The 18,616-nt window shown below is 37.6% G+C and overlaps 1 protein-coding gene across 15 annotated transcripts in view; it reads left to right on the top strand.

Moving 5' to 3' along the window:
* The window catches only part of Tnrc6a (trinucleotide repeat containing adaptor 6A), a 175,489-nt gene that overhangs the window by 97,944 nt on the left and 58,929 nt on the right, over positions 1–18,616 (top strand). For 11 of the 15 annotated variants that reach the window (XM_078024194.1, XM_078024187.1, XM_040278652.2 and 8 more), the window contains 2 exons: positions 10,733–10,820; positions 18,574–18,595. The exons of 1 other annotated variant lie outside the window; for it this stretch is intronic. In XM_078024194.1, coding sequence (XP_077880320.1) covers positions 10,733–10,820; positions 18,574–18,595 — 110 coding nt within the window. Of the gene's footprint in view, positions 1–10,726; positions 10,821–18,573; positions 18,596–18,616 lie in introns of those variants that run through there. 3 more of the 15 variants (XM_078024188.1, XM_078024192.1, XM_021725462.3) reach the window with 2 other exon arrangements.

Below are 18,616 nucleotides of genomic sequence, written 5' to 3'. Positions count from 1 at the left end.
AGGGTTGCTGGATTACGGGGAAACTCTTTGAGGAACTGCAGGCGTCTTCCAAAGCATCCATGCTACTTGATATTTCTGCCAGCAATATGAGAGGGTTCCTGTTCTCCACATCTTTGCCAACACTTGTTATTGCCCTTTTTGGTTATAGCCATCCTACTGGATATAACTGGTTATTTCAGTTGTGGTTTTGATTTGCGTTTCCCTTTGACTAATGATGTTGAGCATCTTTTCATGTTCTTATTTGTCATTTGTGTATCTGATTTGGAGAAATGTGTATGAGTATACTTTGCTCGTTTTAAAATTGGGTTATATTTTTTATTATTGACTTGTAAGAATTCTTAATACAATTTGAAAACAAGTATCACATGAGATATATGATTTACTAGTATATTTTCCCCCCATTTGTATGTTCTCTTCACTTTCTGGGTGAGCTGGTATTATCTCTTTGGTTGCTTGTGCCTCTGGTACTCATTCTGAGATTACTTTTTAAAAGTTTTCTAATAGTTTTTAATTTTAGTTCTCACATTTATGCTTGTTATCCAATTTTAGTTAATTTTTGTATATGATGTAAGGACTCCAATCTCATTCTTTTCTTTTGACTGCAGACACTATTTGTTGAAAAGACTTTATTTTGGCACCTGTGCTGAACATGTATTGATCATATGTAATGAAGTGTCTCTGGATTCTCTGATCCATTTGTTCTGTACATCCATTCATCAGTTCATGTTGTCTTGATTACTGTATCTCCTGTGGTATTGGATATTAAGGAGTGTATGGTGTGTTTTGTTCCTTTTAGGGTTGCTTTGGCTGTTCTTCTTGCATTTCTGTATGAATTTTAGGGTGAGTTATACCCCCAGCCCATGTCATCTCTGACTGGAGATAGGTTTACATTGTCCTTGATGTTTATGTCCTTTATGTTTGCTTGTACAGGTACACACATGCTCTGTCTCTGTCTCTCCCCTTAGGTTTTTTTTTTTTTTTTAAGAACTTCTGGCATGGGCTGGGGATGTGGCTCAAGCGGTAGCGCGCTCGCCTGGCATGCGTGCGGCCCGGGTTGGATCCTCAGCACCACATACAAACAAAGATGTGTCCGCCAAAAACTGAAAAATAAATATTCTCTCTCTCTCTCTGTCTATAAAAAAGAACTTCTGGCACAATGTGGAATAGCAGGTGAGAAGATACTACATCTTTGTTATAAAATTGAGTTTCTAACCTAAAAAGCATTCAGTCTTTACCAATAAGTGTGATATAAGCTATAAGTTTTTTAAAAAATTTTTTAGTTGTAGATAGACACAATACATTTATTTTTTATTGTTTTATTTTTATGTGGTGCTGCTGATCGAACCCAGTGCCTTCCACATGCGAGGTGATCACTCTAACACTGAGCCACAACCCTAGTTCTGTAGATGGAGTTTGTCAGGTTAAGGAAGTTTTCTGTTCTAAGTTTTGTGTTTTATTTTATTTTTTGTGAAAGAGTGCTAGATTTTGTCATGCTTTTTTTTTTTTTTTTGTCTATTGAGATATTCTATTAGCATGTATTGTGTTGATTGTCACATGATAAACCAACCTTGCATTCTTGGGATAACCACATTTTGTGTGATCCTATATATTGCTGGATTTGATTTTTGTGTTCATGTTCATGAGGATTATTAATCTATATTTTTCTCTTCCTGCGATATCCTTGCCTGCTTTTATTTAGTACATGGTGCCTGGCCTGCTCTTGGTTTGGGATCTGGGGGCTTTGAGTATTAGTTGACACCTGCCTCCTCTCATTGTGCTAATACTGTGTTCATGGGCTCAGTCCCGCGTGTTCCCTCCTGTGTTGCAGCACCTAATCTCCCACACGCACCGTTTAGTATGATCTTATCTCCATTGACTAATCTTCACAAACAACCCTTTGAGGGAGGTATAATTTTAAATCTTTCATAAGTTTATCTTTGAGAGAAATTAAACAAATTGTTCTAAGGTTGCACAAGTAGGTGGCAGAGTTGAGATTTAAGTTTTCTTTGACATTGAACCTGGAAATGCTTTTCTGCACAGAACTGCTTTTCTGAATAGACTGGAATCAAACTGGTCCTTAAAGAAGTAGCGAGTGAGTAGGTGTAAGAGTGAAAAGAGTGCAGTTTTGGTGTTAGTAAAGGCAAGGAAGCCACAATTGTCATCTGATTCAGAGTGCCCAGTGCCAGGGGTACAAATCAGATAGAAGAACTGGTTTTTGTTCCCAGACCAGTAATTAGTCATATTTGGAAGCGTGAGATTAACATCTAAAATAATTAGAAAATTGAGTGTTGTTTAATTAGAGGTCAAGGGTAAGGTTTGTCTGGGTTGGAAAGAAATGTAAAGGAACTAGTAATTAAACCTGAAAAGAGAGGTGGGCAGATTTTACAAACTGGGATTTGAGTCAGCCTTACCTTAGCCTTGTGCCATCTGGACAAGTCACTTAGACATTCTGGTTCTTAGTTTTTTTAACTGTCAAATAGGAATATTAATTCTGAGTTTCAGGGTTGAGGGTTCAAAATGAATAATATCTCAGACACTGTACAGTGCTTCTGTCCTAATGTCAGGGTATCGATTATTTTCTCTGTTTCTAATCTCAAAAGTTTTCTTCATTTTGAACTTTTTGTTTTGAAATAATTTCAGATGTAGAAAAGAACTACAATAGTAGTGCAAAAAATTCCCAAATATCCATGACCCTTATTCCTCAGATGTTAACATTTAATTGTTTGCTTTATCAGTACCCCCACACACACTTACATGCCCACTCACACCCATATGCATACATACATACATACTGTTTTTACCATTTGAGATTAGTTTACAGACATGGCACCCTCTTACCCCTAAAAAACATGGGTTGGTATTTCCTAAAGTCAAAGGCATTTTTCTTAATTACAATAGAATTCTTAAAATTGGGAAAATAACATTGGCACAATATTTATAGCTGATCTGTAAACGTTAAGTTTTGTTAGTTGTCTCATTAATGATCTTTTAATGATTTTTAAAAATTTTTTTTAGTTTAGATAGACCCAATACCTTTATTTTATTTATTTTTATGTGGTGCTGAGGATTGAACCCAGGGCCTCAAGCCTGCTAGGCAAGTGCTCTTTGTAGAATCTTTGTAGAAGAACATTTTATTAAATGTTATTGTTCAAATTATAGGATTAGTGGGAGCCTTTTAAGCTCACCCTTCAGACAAGATCCAGACAAGGTATTATTTGCATCTTCATTGCTACCTTTTGTCTATTTCCCCACTATTCATTCTTTTTTTTTTTAACTGGGAATTTAACCCAGGGGTGCTTTACCACTGAGCTCATCCCTAGGCTTTTTTATTTTTTATTTTGTGACAAGGTTTCACCGCACTGCTAAGGGCCTTGCTAAGTTGCTAAGGCCGGCCTTGAACTTGTGATCCTTCTGCCTCAGCCTCCCAAGTCACTGGTATTATAGGTATGCGGCACCACACCTGGCCCCTTCATTCAGAAGAAGATACTCCAACTTGTCACTACCACTTTCACTTGTGCCTCTGAAACTAAGCATTCTGAAAATAGCATTGATGGAGCTGGTGGTGCAACTTAGTGGTAGAGATCTTGCCTAGCATGTGCAAGGCCTTGGGTTCAATTACATACATGGTATATATAATGTATGTAATTGAATGAAAATAGCATTGCTACTACCCTGTGTGTTATTCCTCTTTCCTCTCCATACTCTTAATATAAATGTTTTTATTAATTTGTTCGTACACACTTCTAGAATTTAATCTTTATAGTACTAGAGAGTCACATGTGGGTGTATGTTCATATTATCTATCCCCAGCCTAAAAGATAGCACACTGAACTTTAGCTTTCAGTTAACTTCATGCCTTCTCAGTCATTGCATATCAGAATGTAAACAAAGAGCTTTGTTGGTTTTGCAACTGTTAGTATTCCATTTTATCATTTAGCTACTTCTGAATTTGCAGATATTTAACTACCTGTGGTTACAGATTCTAGCACAACTCCTCCATTGTTACTTCTTTGATTCCTTTGTTTCTTAACTCCTTTTCTCTCCCAGAAATGTACTAATGTTCTTCATTTTGAAAGCAATCTGTATAACTTCGTTTTATTCTGTTCTCTTCATTTTACTGGGAGAGTTTTTGAAAAAACTGACCCAACCCCCTGGGATTTCAAACCCCTACCTGTTTTTGCTGGAGTTGGATTTCCATCTCTACGGTCTGGTGAAGTTTACCATTGGCTTCCTTTTTTTGTATGCTGGACTGACTTTGGTCATTAATTTTCATAGAAGGACCAAAAGGAGAAAAAAATGAAAGGATAGTAATATCCTTTCAGCAGGAGAAAATAGAATAAGGTAGGATCTGTAAGGGAAGAAGTAGAGCAAAGTATTTTTTGGCAGGAGAATGTGAAGTGTGCTGCTGTAACTTGCTTGTAGCATGCAGGTGACTTCTCCGTGAGGATGGTCTGGCTTATGGTGAATTTTGACTGATGAACTTGTTGGGCCTCAGGAAACTTGCTTCTAGTTTTCTCTTTCTTAAAGTGAAATAGAGCCATTTAACTCTTTAAAATCTAGAGTTGTCATTAACCTTACTCTCTCTTGTCAATCTTATTATTACTGATAATGATTCCAATTTGTTAGGGTTATCTTGAATTTATTCTTTGCTTTTCCACTGCCATAATTGTGGTTCACTCAGATTTCTGCATCTGACTTCTCACCTTTATAGCCAGTTTATTGCCTGTTCTTACTCAACACTTTTCCTCCCTTTGCTGTTTCAGTCAATCTTAGTCCCAGAAATTGTCTGTCGGCTCCTTGCTGTGCTGGGTTTGCCTGAGGAGGCCCACCTGCTCCTGAGTCTTACAAGTTTTGTCTCTTCAGTGTGAAGGAAGGCTTCCAGGACTTGCATGCTATTGTGCTCGTGGCTGCCACTTAGTACCATGAAGGATACTAAGGGCAAAGCCCCAGGTGTAAGCTTCCCAGAGTCCTCTTCCCCTAGAGTCTTGGAGGGCATGCTTCATTTTCCCAGCATCAAATTGTAACATTGTGAGTACAGTGTTTGCCTGGGAGCTGTTAGAGATTCAAGTCCAGTGTTTCCCTTGCAGGCTGGTCCTGGACCAAAATTCCATGCTCTCAAAGAGAGTTTATGCTTAGCATAAACCATGGTGTTTGTTAATAGCTTACCTTAGGGGATGGTATGAATCCAGAAATTCCACTTCCCTCACACCCACCGAGGGCTAAGCTTGCTGTTTCCAAAGACCACGTTCTCAGACGAGCTGTGTTACCTCTCTCCTGACTCAAGTCTGCCCTCCTGCCTGATTTGTTTAAACTTACAGATTGGCTTTTATTTTTTATTTTTTTATTATTATTATTATTTTTAATATTTATTTTTTAGTTTTCGGCGGACACAACATCTTTGTTTGTATGTGGTGCTGAGGATCGAACCCGGGCCACATGCATGCCAGGCAAGCGCGCTATCACTTTTTTTTTCCTTTAACATGTTAGAGATATTCTTTCAGATCAGTAAACAGATCTAGCTCCTTTTTAATATGTTTTGCTGTACCATTGCCATTTCTTTATTGATGAATATTCACATTTTCTGCTTTCAGGCCTTTAGAACCTTATTGTGAACTTTTGTATACATTTGGCCTGTGTACCATACTACAGAAGGACACTGTCAAGGGGGGGTGGCTGGATAGAATATAACTTGTTAAGACCACACTGCTGCCATCGTGCTTCCCCAAAGATTTTAGTAGTTCTTATTCCCACCAATAATATAAGAATTCTCTTCATTCTTGTCAGAACTTTTACCTTGAACATTTTTTGCCAGTACTTTTTCATTATTGAAAAATAAAATTTAGCAGTTTATTTAAAAATATTGAGTTGGGTTTATATTTCCAAATTCAAGCTCTGTTCAACTTTAGAAAATTTATTGACACATTCATTATGTCCACTGATCAAAAGTGAAAGGCCATATAAACATTTCAGTAGATACAGAAAAGATTTAGCAAATATATCATGTACTCGTGACACCTAGAAACAGGAGAATAGCCTTTTAGTGCTTTTGGGTTTTTTTGTTGTTGTTATTTATTGTGTGTGGGGAGGTGGTTTTTTGTTGTTGTTGTTTTGCAGTACTGGGGATAGAACACAGGGTCTCATGCATGCTACGGAGGCGCTCTACCATTAAGCTACATTCCCAGTCTTTTTTATTTTGTGACTGGGCAGGTTGCCCGTGGTTGACTTTGAACTTGGGGTCCTTCTGCCTCAGCTTCCCAAGTACTGGACTCACAGGTATGCACCACTGTGTTCAACCAATTCTTTTGTTTTTAAAAACTAGCATTCACTCATTTAATACTTTTTGTAAAAAATTTTTTTAGTTAATTTTTTTTTTAGTTGTTATTCTATTTATTTATATGTGGTGCTGAGAATCAAACCCAGTGCCTCACTCATGGTAGACAAGCTCTGTATCACTGAGTGACAATCCCAGCCCTCATTTAGTACTTTTTAAAACTAAAAATACTTAACATTTTAAGAACAGAAATTTTTGCTAATTCTCCTGGCCTTCTAGTTACCTTCCTGCCCCACCCCGCCTTTAAACTATGGAAAACCTCAAATGTGGGACTTTACTACATTAGTAGAGGCCTCATTTCTTCAGATCACCAATGCCTGGGCCTCTCTTGTTAAAACCAGTGGCAATTAGTCTCTCTAACTTGGTACATTAGCTGTTCTTGTTCCTAATTATATACCCATGGTTCGTGGAATGCTAATACTTGTGTTTTCTGCAGTGTATTTTGTTGAAAGAGTTCCTGTGAAAGTTGTAGGGAAATTAGAAGGCATTCCGTCTGTGGGAAAATTATGTCATAAATAAGATTTATTACAACCTATCAAAATGACAAAATGATGACCTTTCCCTGTGATGTGTGTGTGTGCATGCAGGCACTGCTGGAGATAAAATCAGGGCCTCGTGCATACTGGGCAACCACTCTATCACTGAGCCAAACTCCCACCCCTGTGTTGTAACTCCTGAAAAAGAGATCTAGTAAGGCTGTACTTTACTTGGGGTTAGGGAGATAGCAGAATAGTGAAAAGACAACCGAGACTTAGAAAACAGAGATGAGTCCTGACTCCACCCTGTATTAGCATATGACTTTGAACAAAGTCACTTTTCTGTGCTTTCGTTTCTTCATCTATAAAAGGGAGATTTTTTTAACCTATCATAAAAAAATGAGTAGCTAAATTAGAAAACATTAAAAAGGTCCTGTATAGTCACTGTAACATTTTAATCGCTCAGGTTTGTTTTCTTTCCTAGGTTCCTAGGACCAGTGATTGGGAATTACAGGGAAGTAGATTTTGGATTAATGAGGAGAGAGTTTTCTAAAATTGGCCTGCGTAATTGTTGAACAGGGTGCAGTCAACACAGATAAAACTGTCATTGCTTGTTGAGGAAATTCATTCCTAGACCTACAAATAAATGATTTTTATTGATCACTGGAAGATGAATTCAAAAATTGATGCATGCTTTACAACGACAACAGTTGAAGAATTATGTGGAGAATACCACCTTAATCTTAATATGTGTATTTTACCTAATTTAAATATTGTATCCCCCCATTCTATGTATTAAAATTAACTTCAAGATATAGTTTATGTACAGCAAAGTTCACACATTTTTATTGTATAGGTGATTGACTTGAAAGATGTATACCCTCATGTAACTGCATTCCTAAAATCCAGTAAAGTTAGCAAACATTTCCTTCTTCCTAGAAAGTTCCCTCAGAGGGATGGATTCTTATAGCTACCTCAAAGGCTTTGTACATGTGGTACAAGGTATAAGTAAATAAGAATATCAAGTTCTAATCAAAAGGGAGTCTTAATTTTTATAAAGCAATGAGGCAGGTTTACGGTTTCTTGCCCCTGACCTTTAAGGGGTAGACGATTGCTGGCAGGAAAGTTGTCTTTGTAGAGCGAAAGTCAAATAGGACCGATCCCTTTAGGTCTATCCTGCCAGTTCTTACTGCTGGGATTACAGGTGTACATTACCATGCCCAGCCCTTTATTCCTTTTGATAGGTACTATAACTGTTGTAATTAAATGTCTTAATCTCTACTAGCATTTAAATTCTGGAAGCAGATGTGTTTGAGCACAACTGGTGCATTGATATATGTATTTTTCCACTTGATTTCCTCAGGTAGGAGATGGGGGGAAAGCATGGTTAATTGGCTCTGGGAACAGTGTTGAAGAACTGGATTTTGTTTCCTAGGCTTAAAATATCAGCTGCTATTGTATCTGCTCGAGAGGAAATGTGGCACGCCTTTTAAGTACCAAGAAGAATGTTTGTGGCCAGGAAAACAGTTGCTAATCTCCTCAAAAAGTCTGTAAAATAAGGTTTGAGAAAGGAGAAAACATTCCAGATAGAGAACATCCCACAGAGTCAAAGTACTGTGGCATAGAAGTTCAGAAAAGGACCTGTCTGTAATTCACAGGACAGGAAGATTAAATGCTGAATGACGTCTTGACACAGAGGGCTAGACAGTCTTTTGGACACCACTGAGAATCAGTGAGGCTCTTTGCATGCTTACTGGGAACTTTGTACTAAGTAGTAGTCCTTACCTAATCTTTATTTTAAAAACCATGAAATAGACATTTATGGTTATTTATCCCCAGTTTTGATAGGAGGAAGCTGAGGCTGAAGAAGGTTAAGTACTTAGAGGTAACAGTCAGCTTTGGCTCTTGAGTTCTTCGTTGGACCTAGTTTCCTTCACTGCTTTACTCTGCCCCAGTCACAGGTGGAGGCTGCCCCAGTCCTGGGCTGCCCCGGGATTGGGGCATGAATGAGTTTGTGCACTCTTACTGTCTCCCTCTCCCAGATCCCAGGAGTGAGTCACAGTACATTGGCGTGAGTCTGTGTTACTATCCATTAGCCACATGACAGATCCACTCATAACAAAATGACAAGGAATTTAGCAAGTTTTTCTGCTCTTCTTTCAACTTTTAGCTGCTGTTAGCAGCCACATGGCCAACTTCACTAAATGTCATCTGTGGTGCATAATGCTACTCATCTCCTCTCTCACTATTTATGTTTCCTTTTAGTTTCTTCCTTCAGAAAAGCCAACTTAATTTTGTTTGTGCTCGTTGCATGGCACCTGTAGCACCTCTTGCCGTTTCTTGCGTACTTGCCTCTTTCTGATTTTATCTTCTGTTACACCCCCCACTACCTTGTGCGTCCCAGCCTTGATGATGACTTTCATACCTCCAGGTGCCTAGTTCACATCCCGAACCTTTCTCATTGTCTGCCTGATACTTGTAGTGTTCCTTCTGGAAAGCTTCCTTAGAATGGAGTTGAGTGGTATGTATGTATGGGGGCAGAGCGCGGGGGATATGGTTTTCTTCAAGTGTCTAGTGATTTTTGATTGTTGGTATTATGAATGGACTTCTTAGGTTCAAGAATTCAGGACAATTAATAGAGGTATCTGAAGTGAATTTCCTCTGCCTTTACATGGATTTCTTTTTTGTTGTTGTTTAATTTTTGAGACAGGGTCTCACTAAATTGCTGAGCCTGGCCTTGAAATTGGGATCCTCCTGTCTCAGCCTCCCTCAGAGATTTCTTTACCCAGTGGATTCCTATCTTGAATGAGAGGGTTCATGCCAAGTGAGTGCTGTGTGTGTGAAGAGTGCTGATTGGCAGGCTTCGGTTTGGGTGTCGTGGAGCAGGTAGCAGTACCCTCCAGTAAGAGGGCTTTGTTTTGAGACAACCAAACCCATTGCAGGAGCCCACCAGCCTCCGGTGGAATGTGTTCTTCAGAGGGTTTCGGTGGCTGGATTTAAAAATGTTGCTCCCTGTAGCCGTGGAGGCAGGGGGTCAGCAGTGGGGAGCGGGCATAGCCATGGCCTTTCTATTTCCTATGTGATCTTTTTGCCCCATCCCTCTTCTGATCTTGGAGCCTGTCTAGAGCTCCACCAAAAAGGGGGCAGGTTCATCTAAGACTGCTCCTGGGTTTGTCCTCGGATGTGGTTTTCTTTGCTCTTGTCAGTCACCAGTTCTGAATAGGGTGATGACTTTTCCCCCTGAATCTCAGTGAGGTAAAGGAGGACACTAACACATTTGCCCAGTCTGTCATTTTGAAATCCTGAATGGAAGATTCTGTTCACAACTTTGAAGATTTGAATTCAGAAATTTAAACAAACATATAAAGAGTCCATGTTGATTATTTTCCAAGAATTGATAGAATAGTTTAAAATGTTTGTAGCAATTACAAATTATTGTAATGCTGAAATACGTGTCACCTGTTTGTGAATTATATATACTCTAAAGTATTTATAAAGATGTTTAGAGCAAGGAAAGCCAAAGCTACTCCCAGATACCATGGCAGGAGAGGTCCCAGGTATCTCCACTAACTATTGATTGATGACGGGGGCCAGTAGCAAGGTAACTTACCTGATGTTGTTTACGATCTAGAATTGGAGGAAATTGCTTATTTCCCAATGGAAAATTTGCTAATTTTAGATTGTGTTCCATGATGTAACGTTATGATAAAAACTCTTGATTATGGAAAAAAGGCTCCATTATTAATTAAAGAAATGTGAATTGTATCTTATAGTTAGATTTAGGTGTTTTATTTCAGTGGGTGATAAAAGAAAAAGAAAAATTTGCCATGCCTTTATTTCTAATAAGTAAAAATGAACCTGTATGCAACATTATTTTTATTTCTTAATATATTTTGGGAAAGTTAATTGCAACTGTGTGGTTCAGGGATTTAGTGCAAGAAGAAGAACAGTTGATGGAAGAAAAGAAAAAGAAAAAAGACGACAAGAAAAAGAAGGAAGCTGCTCAAAAGAAGGTAGTGTGTACACACTTCATGTTAAGCAGTTTATAGACAAAAAAAATCGATCTGATCTTTAAAAAGCATTTGATTTAATGTTTTAACTTCAATGAGATTAATCTTAATATTTAATGTCTTTGAATATGCATATAAAGTAGCTTGCTGAGTATGCAATTTAATGCATAGTTATTTCATCTTGCCAATAGGTTTTTAAAGGTAAGTATATTACATAGGTCTTTATATTTAGCTGTTTCTAGATATTTTTTAGTACATAGTTTTATAAGTGGGAAGAGCATAGAGTTTTGTACCCATTTAGAGAGAATTCAAAACTTCACTTTCCCACCTAGCACATGGATGGTGTGGCCTTAAATTTTATTTAACCTCTCTGGGCCTTAGTTTCCGTATGTCTTATAGAATGAGGTTTGAATTTAATGAGATTTTGGTGTATACACATAGTAAGAAATAAAGTAATACAAGAATACAGTACTTAAGGAAACAGACATAATAGGGAATGAAGTGTTGGTTTTTCTTTTGTATTTGGTACTTCAGCAGATTTTTAAAATTTGCAGTTTATATTAAGATACTTTAAAATTAGCTTAAAACATTATTTACTGCAAAAGAACTGTAGCCAGTAAAATCTAAGAAAATTATAACCAAAACAATAAAAGTTCAGGCAGAAATAAAAGACTATGTCTTTAATTATAAAATTATTTACAAGTTATTAATACTAATGGCTGATGATAGTTAATTAAATTCATGTATCTACCATATCGAGGTTCCAAATACTTTAGAAGATCCAGTGAAATTACTGTTCCATTTCTCTATTTTAATGAAAAATGATTTCTTTGATTTGTAATATAAATCTTTTCCATGCTGGAAACTGAGTAGATACTGTAGCAACATACTCATTTCCACATTATTTAATAAAGGAAAAGCACAGGGTACAAGACTGTGGTAGGCGAGGTGTTTATTTATGGGAAACTGTTGATTCACAGAGAGGTGGGTGTCTGACACCCTGAAACGGGGCAAAGGGGTGGGAAAGTTTCGTAGACTAGAAATTAGTCTAGTGAATGAGGAGTGGAATAGTAAGGGTCCCAAGCAGAGTAGACCAGAAGGGTCTGTAGCTGTGTGTCACAGTGAAACAGACTGGATTTGGGGGTCCTTCTAAAATGGAGAGCAACTTCCTCATGCTGAGCGTAAAGCTCCAGGCCGGCGCCCCAACCCCCCTACCGCCTACCACAGGTCTGTTGAGAGTGGAGACTGCTCCTCCCGCTTGGGTGGCATCTTTCCTTTCAACCCAGGAACTTGGTATAGTTCTTCTGAAATGATTCCCTCCCTTAGTAGATAAATCTGTTGCTGCAGTCATCAGAATTTTTGCCTGATAAGACAATGTCAGTCAGGGTAGCAAACATGTAGAACAGTTGTCTTAAAGTAGCAGGCACTTTTAGATATATAGACTACGTTGTGATCTTTTTCCAAAACAATACCAATATTAATTGTTGGGGGAGTTTTTCCATTCTCTAAAATGCACCAGTACAGACTGGTACACCCAAAGCAAATGGTGGCTTAGTCAAGCCCTAGATGGCTCACTCAGGCCATAGATGGTGCCCAGATAGAGCTTGTTATCTCACACTGCCCAACACCACAAAACTCAAGTCCAAAACCTCAAACAACAGAGATAAAATCCTCAGTGTGCATCTGCATAGATAACCAACATGGCCCATCCTGACCAGTGAAGGATTTTATGCAGTCAAGGCTTCAGTAGGAAGGATAGGGATAAGTTCTCTAGGATTTATTTATTTCCTGCAGCTGCTTGGAATTTTTTCCCTGAAATTTCAACTGCATATTTGACTAGTGGCAAGCATTTGACTCCTGAGCCTTATCTTCCTGAGAGATCATCACCAACTTGAGATATGTTGCTTCAGGGCTAGATATTTACTCCTGGTTGGAACTTGCCAAAACTGTTGGGGGTGAGACCAGGGAGAGTCACTAATACTGACATAGGAAGAGGGTAGGGTATACTGCTTATTGCGCTAGAAATATTCAGAGTCAAATTGATAGGAAAACAGGCTCTATTCAAAGCCTGCTTTGAAGAAAGATAGAAGGAACTTTTCATTTCAAAAATTCTATCTTTGGAAGCTCTGAGGGGAACAAAGATTTTAAAGAGAAGTGGCAAAGTGAAACAAAAGATAGGAAATAGATCTGTGCTGGTTTAGTTAGCCTGTGCTGGACAGGCCTGGGGAGAGTAAGTCTCCATCCTCAGCTTGCTTGATGCCCTATAGGCCATGGGTTACAGCCCTTCAGCCTTTAGGCCCAGCATGAGAAAGTTGCTCCTAATTTTAGAGGGTCCCCCAAATTCAGTCTGTTTCAAGAGACTTGTTTATATAGGACAGTCTCTTCACAGTTATATCAGTCTTTGCTTAGAACTTATGAAAAAGTTGTGTCCTCTGTAAGCCTAAGGTTGGGGGAAGGCTAATCAGACTCTTGTTCCATGTTTGAAGGTCATTTACCCATGGGAACTTCTTAGATAATTAAGGGTTGATGGAGGATGCTTGAGTGTGTTTCATATAAAGTCAGTAGTTTGGCCAGCACATCCAAGCGTCTTAGTAGGCCTGGTTGGTTGTAGCACCTAACAATTTCAAGATTCAGCTAGTAAATCACAATGTATGTGAAAGAGCTAGAGAAGAGGTCTAAGGTATATCCAAGTGTGTTTGTGTGGAATTTACTCAATTCGTTGAAATTCCAAGAAAGGGAAAGGACACTGGAATGGTGGCTCTAATTGTTAAAAATTCATCTTTATATTCTTTCATAATCAAATTTATAAATCCTCAACTCAGTGAAAGTAGACCCTGTGTGTGCCCAGCATACATTTTTCTCTAGCACATGAATGGTGATTAGTGTGCCATTTGACTTCTCATGAAATCTGAAGTGACAATTTTTCAACCCTTTTTCTAGTTCAATCCTGCCTTACTTCATGCCTCCAGTCTCTGAGCCCTACAGTGTCCTCCAGAACCATCATCAGAGGCTTCAGAGACAGGAAGTCTGTTTCTTTTTGTGTATCTTCAGTATCAGTAGTATTCCTGTGAATCCCATAGACACATAGTGGTATCTACCCCACAACATAAAGGAAAGTTTAGTACCTAAAATCAATAAATGTTAAGTTCATAGCCTGAGGTGTACTGTAAATATAACTATTCTCCAAATTTTAGAAAACCAGCTTACAACGAATTGGAATACAACTTGTTGATGACGTAAGGACAGTGGTATTTCCATAGACTACTACCAAATAGCTCTTTTAAAAAATGAGAAAAGAAACTCCCAAATTGGCACACTTATAGCCCATGTGAACGATTGTGAGTCACAAGAGTTTTAAGACAAGCTAGTAGCAGCCAGCAGGTGTATGGAGACAGTTGTCAGACTGAGCCAGGTGGGCAGATCCATTTACATAAGTGTTGGAACACAAACTCATTACAGTATAAACAGTCTGCCTGTTTTGTTTTTTGGTATTATATATATCATATATACACATAAGCATACTTTCATTTCTGAAAAAGACTTCAGATGTTATCTGTCTAGTCTCACTTTCAATATAAGGAACCTAAAAATTAAGTGGCTGACCTTTATTTTATAATGGTGACAGAACCAGGAATAGAATGGAAGTCCTCTGATCCCTCCAGCTGGGGCTTTTTTTCAAAACCCAGTGCCATGGCTGTATTCTTCTGATGCAGAATATTATCCTGAACTTTAAAATTGGGAAATAATATATTACAATAATTTTTATAACATTATAAAATAGGCCCTTATGCCATGAATAGAGAAAATACGTAGATTTGACTATTCCTAATAGCCACTATTGGTCTTTTAAAGAAGTTTAAATTCATACCGTGGGTTATTTTCTATTTTAAATGAAAACCAGGTAACACAACTTCTTTGATAAACAATTAGACACCTACAAGACTCACTACAGTATTTTTACCATGAGAATTTTTCTTTTTTTGTTTATTAAGTATAAATTTGAATATTTGTTTTTTCTCTAAAGATAGTTTATTAACAGTTGGATGATTTTTATTGTATTTCAGTCCTAATCTCTTAATTACTATGAAGATCAATGGTTGTATGACTTTGTTTTGTGAGTTCTTTATATCTAAAAAAAAGTTATCCCTCACATCTAAGAATTAGGGCTGTTTTCTTATTTTCTGATTCTTAGACTTAGACAATAATCAGCTAGAACATGGGAATGCAGTTTTCATACTTTAGGGGCCAGGGGTACAAGAACAGTAGCAGCAGGTTACCGTGCCTCTCCCTCCAAGTTCTGTCTTTAGAGAAAAATTCTTGGAAGGATCTTAAGGGAACTGTAATGTGGAAAAAGGAGGTTGAAAATAAGGTAATTACAGAGGGATAATTTAGTATAAGCTTTACTTGAAGCTCGTGATTGTAGTTCCTGGAAAGCACATAATGGTTGAGGGCTGGGGGAAGCAGCAGTGCAAATTGGGATCTTTTAGTGTCAGAATGTCTCACCATTCGTGGGTTTTTTTGTTGTTACTGTGTTAAGATCTGAAGGGATTTTTATAGGCTTTATTGACTAATGTGGACCTAAAGTCAGGTTTAAATGAGACTTAGGTTTTAGAAAACCTCATTCCCCTTTTGGGAGGGGGGTCAATTAAGCAGTCTAATAAGTACCTTTTCTTGGTGACCTTGGTGATGACATGACCAGGCTAGGGCTGTGCACTCACTTGGGGCAGTTAAATACTCTCTTACAGTCCTGCCCTGATTCCACATTACTCTTTTTTCCTCCCTCATTTTTAAAAACTCATTTTATTCATTAGACCTGCGTCCTTGACTGGGTGCTGTCTGCTGAATCACAGGGAAGCTTGCTCATCAGTCATTATCCCATGCAGTACATGTGAATTGAACTAGATGAAGTCTTTATTCTCACACTGCTGAGACTTTGTAAAGGGTTAGAAAAATGGAAAGACTAGAGCGGGGGACTGGTAATGACTGTAGGGTCAGTTTATCCCAAATGCAGGAGGAAAGACTGAGCCTAAGAAGGGGCAGGTAGGGCTGATGACAGAAGGAGCAGCTTCTAGTAGATGTTTTCTGTAGGCCAGGCACTGTCTGAGTCGCATGCCTTCAGCCTCAAGGCAACTCTTGAGGTGGGCCGTTTTGCCCATGTTGTGTGTATGAGGAAAACAAGTTTTAGAGAAGTTAACTTAAGTTAAGGTCACATAGTATAAGCAGTAGAGCCAGGTTTCAAAGCCAGGCAATCTGGCTTCAGACATAGGCTCTTAACGACTGAAGTATGTTTAGGATTGGGGAGTTGGGAAAGCAGTGCAGAGCTGTCAGAGTACCCAGCCACTTGTCTGATGCTGCCTTTAATGAATCAGGGCAGTTGTGATAATTGATTATGGAATCAGCTCAGATTTTCTTAAGAAAAAAACATTAAAAATGGAAATCACAGTTGCTTATAGGTTTGCCAGAACCTTTTAACTTTCTTGTGCAGGAAGATCTACAATGATCCCTCCTATTTAAATAATATGTAGTGTTTTGTTTTCCAAAAAAGACCTTTCATGCTTTATTGTTTAACCCTCACAGTAGCCCTGAAAGGTATTGTGACAGGACAATTATTTTTTCCATTGGAGGGACTAGGAAACTGAGACCCAGAGGTTTAAATGACAAGGTCATTTTAAAACAAAATGAAGATATTTTAACATTTTCTGGAACCCCAAAGAACCAAAATACCACCAAAGAGATATTTTATATTCTTTTAAAAATATTAAATTTTAGGGGACTGGGGACATAGCTCAGTTGGTAGAGTGCTTGCCTTACATGCACAAGGCCCTGGGTTCGATCCTAGCACTGCAAAAAAAAAAAAAAAAATCTAAATATTAGAAATCCAGTATGCATTTTGCATGTCTCAATTTAGACTAGCCACATTTCAGTGGTCAATAGCCACATGTGACTGATGGTTTTGAACAGTGCAGAAAATTGCTATTAAATTCACTGAGCCCATTTGGGAAAATTCTCATTTTAATAGATCATCCCACAAAAATTTACTTCATAGAAGTAGAGCTCTTATTAGTTCCCTTTCCCCTAATCAGGTGCTGTTGGTTTCTATTACTTACATTCCTTGTTTATATTAAGCCACTGTGCGAGGGACATCTCTTCAGTGCCATTCTCCATAGATGAGAGGCTATTACATGAGGCTGACCATTGTTCTGGTGGCAACATTGAAGAGTTTTTCCAAAGGAGTTGCTGGCACATGACCTTTATGTTGTGAGACTTAGAGGAGCATCACTGTATGTCTTGGATTTTAACAATGTGGTCATGGTTTTTATGTCCTGCAATTTAGTTTCCTTTGGAAGAGACCGGTTTAGGTTTTTTTGTTTGTTTGTTTTTTAAGTTTTTGACATGCAATACAATTTTTATACTAATTCTTTAGCTTCAGAAAATTATGTATCATATTATTTGACATGATACTTCTAATACTTAAAAGTGTTCTTACTAAATTCTAAGAATATTTGTTTTTTCCTATTGTCAGGTTTTAAAAAATGACTTTTCCCAGAAATAAATCAACTGTTGTCAAGCTAGTTGACTGATCTTTTGAAATTGTCCTCTCATCAGTTTTTTTCCTTTTAATTTTTATTCATAGAGCAAAAGATGGGCCTCCATTATTTTATGAATCTGTGATGTTTTAAAACTTTATGAAGCATTTCAGTGTCTAGGGTCAGCCCCCAGGGAAAGATTAATATTTAGTGTGGCTTCAATATTAGAATAATTATTACAGTTTTTACCATATATATCTATAATTATATTAATTAAAATGGAATTTTTGGTAATTTAATAATTTAATATGACTAAGCAAAATGAATTGCCATGCCCCATGACTAGCTTGTCTTCATTTAGAAATCATTCCTAGCTATCGAGTTACCAATTACTCAGTCTTTCCTCATCTGCCTGCCTGTTCTTGTGTCTCCTATACAATTGGTCTTATGAAAAGGTTGATTTTTGCCTGGGACCCTCTGTCTACAGTTCTGGAGGCCCTTGGAAGTTTGGGCTAGGCACCCCAAGGCAACCTGCTCTCCCTCTTTCGTCCTGGTGTAGGAGCAGGGTTAGAAAGTAGTGAGAGCAGAGTTCATGTCAGTTCAGCTTCTGATCACAGTAATTTTAGTGAATTGTCAGATGTATCAGAAGTGACATTAGTTTTTGAAGATTTTCCCACTCACAAATAACTTAAAAGTTGACTGTGTTTAACTGTAATTGTAACTTACCCTGCAGGAATTAAATTTATTACTAATTTGGCCCAAGTGATTATACGTAGCTTTTCTTAAAACTTAATTTGTCTTTTATCATTTGTAACAAATTTTGAAGCCATTTAAACATGCAGAGGTCTATTAAATCCATTATGTGAGAAAGTGAAAATTACATAAAAAAACATTTTAAACTAAATGATGAGAAAAGTGCAGCTCCCGTTTTAAAAATTAAATATGGTAATACAGTGTTGTCTATGCTTTATGTGTAAAGAAATGTTACATTTTTTTTCCTTTTTTTTTTTTAATGAACATAGTATCAGGGACAATGGGGCACATCTATGGGAAAAGCATGCTTTCTTTGCATATCTTTTCCCATGCAATTCATCTAAGTGACAAATTCCCTTTTTAAATAAAAGTGTATATGTTTTATATAACAGTAATATATGAGCATTTTATCATAACAATCCATTTCTTTCAGTTTCATATTTACATTGTTTTTTGTTTGTTTGTTTTTATTTTAGGCCACTGAACAAAAAATCAAAGGTACGTTTAAAGCTATTTTTT

Source organism: Ictidomys tridecemlineatus, chromosome 10, assembly GCF_052094955.1.
Source record: "Ictidomys tridecemlineatus isolate mIctTri1 chromosome 10, mIctTri1.hap1, whole genome shotgun sequence".
Classification (NCBI taxonomy): Eukaryota; Metazoa; Chordata; class Mammalia; order Rodentia; family Sciuridae; genus Ictidomys; species Ictidomys tridecemlineatus.
This window is presented reverse-complemented; position numbering and strand designations above follow the sequence as displayed.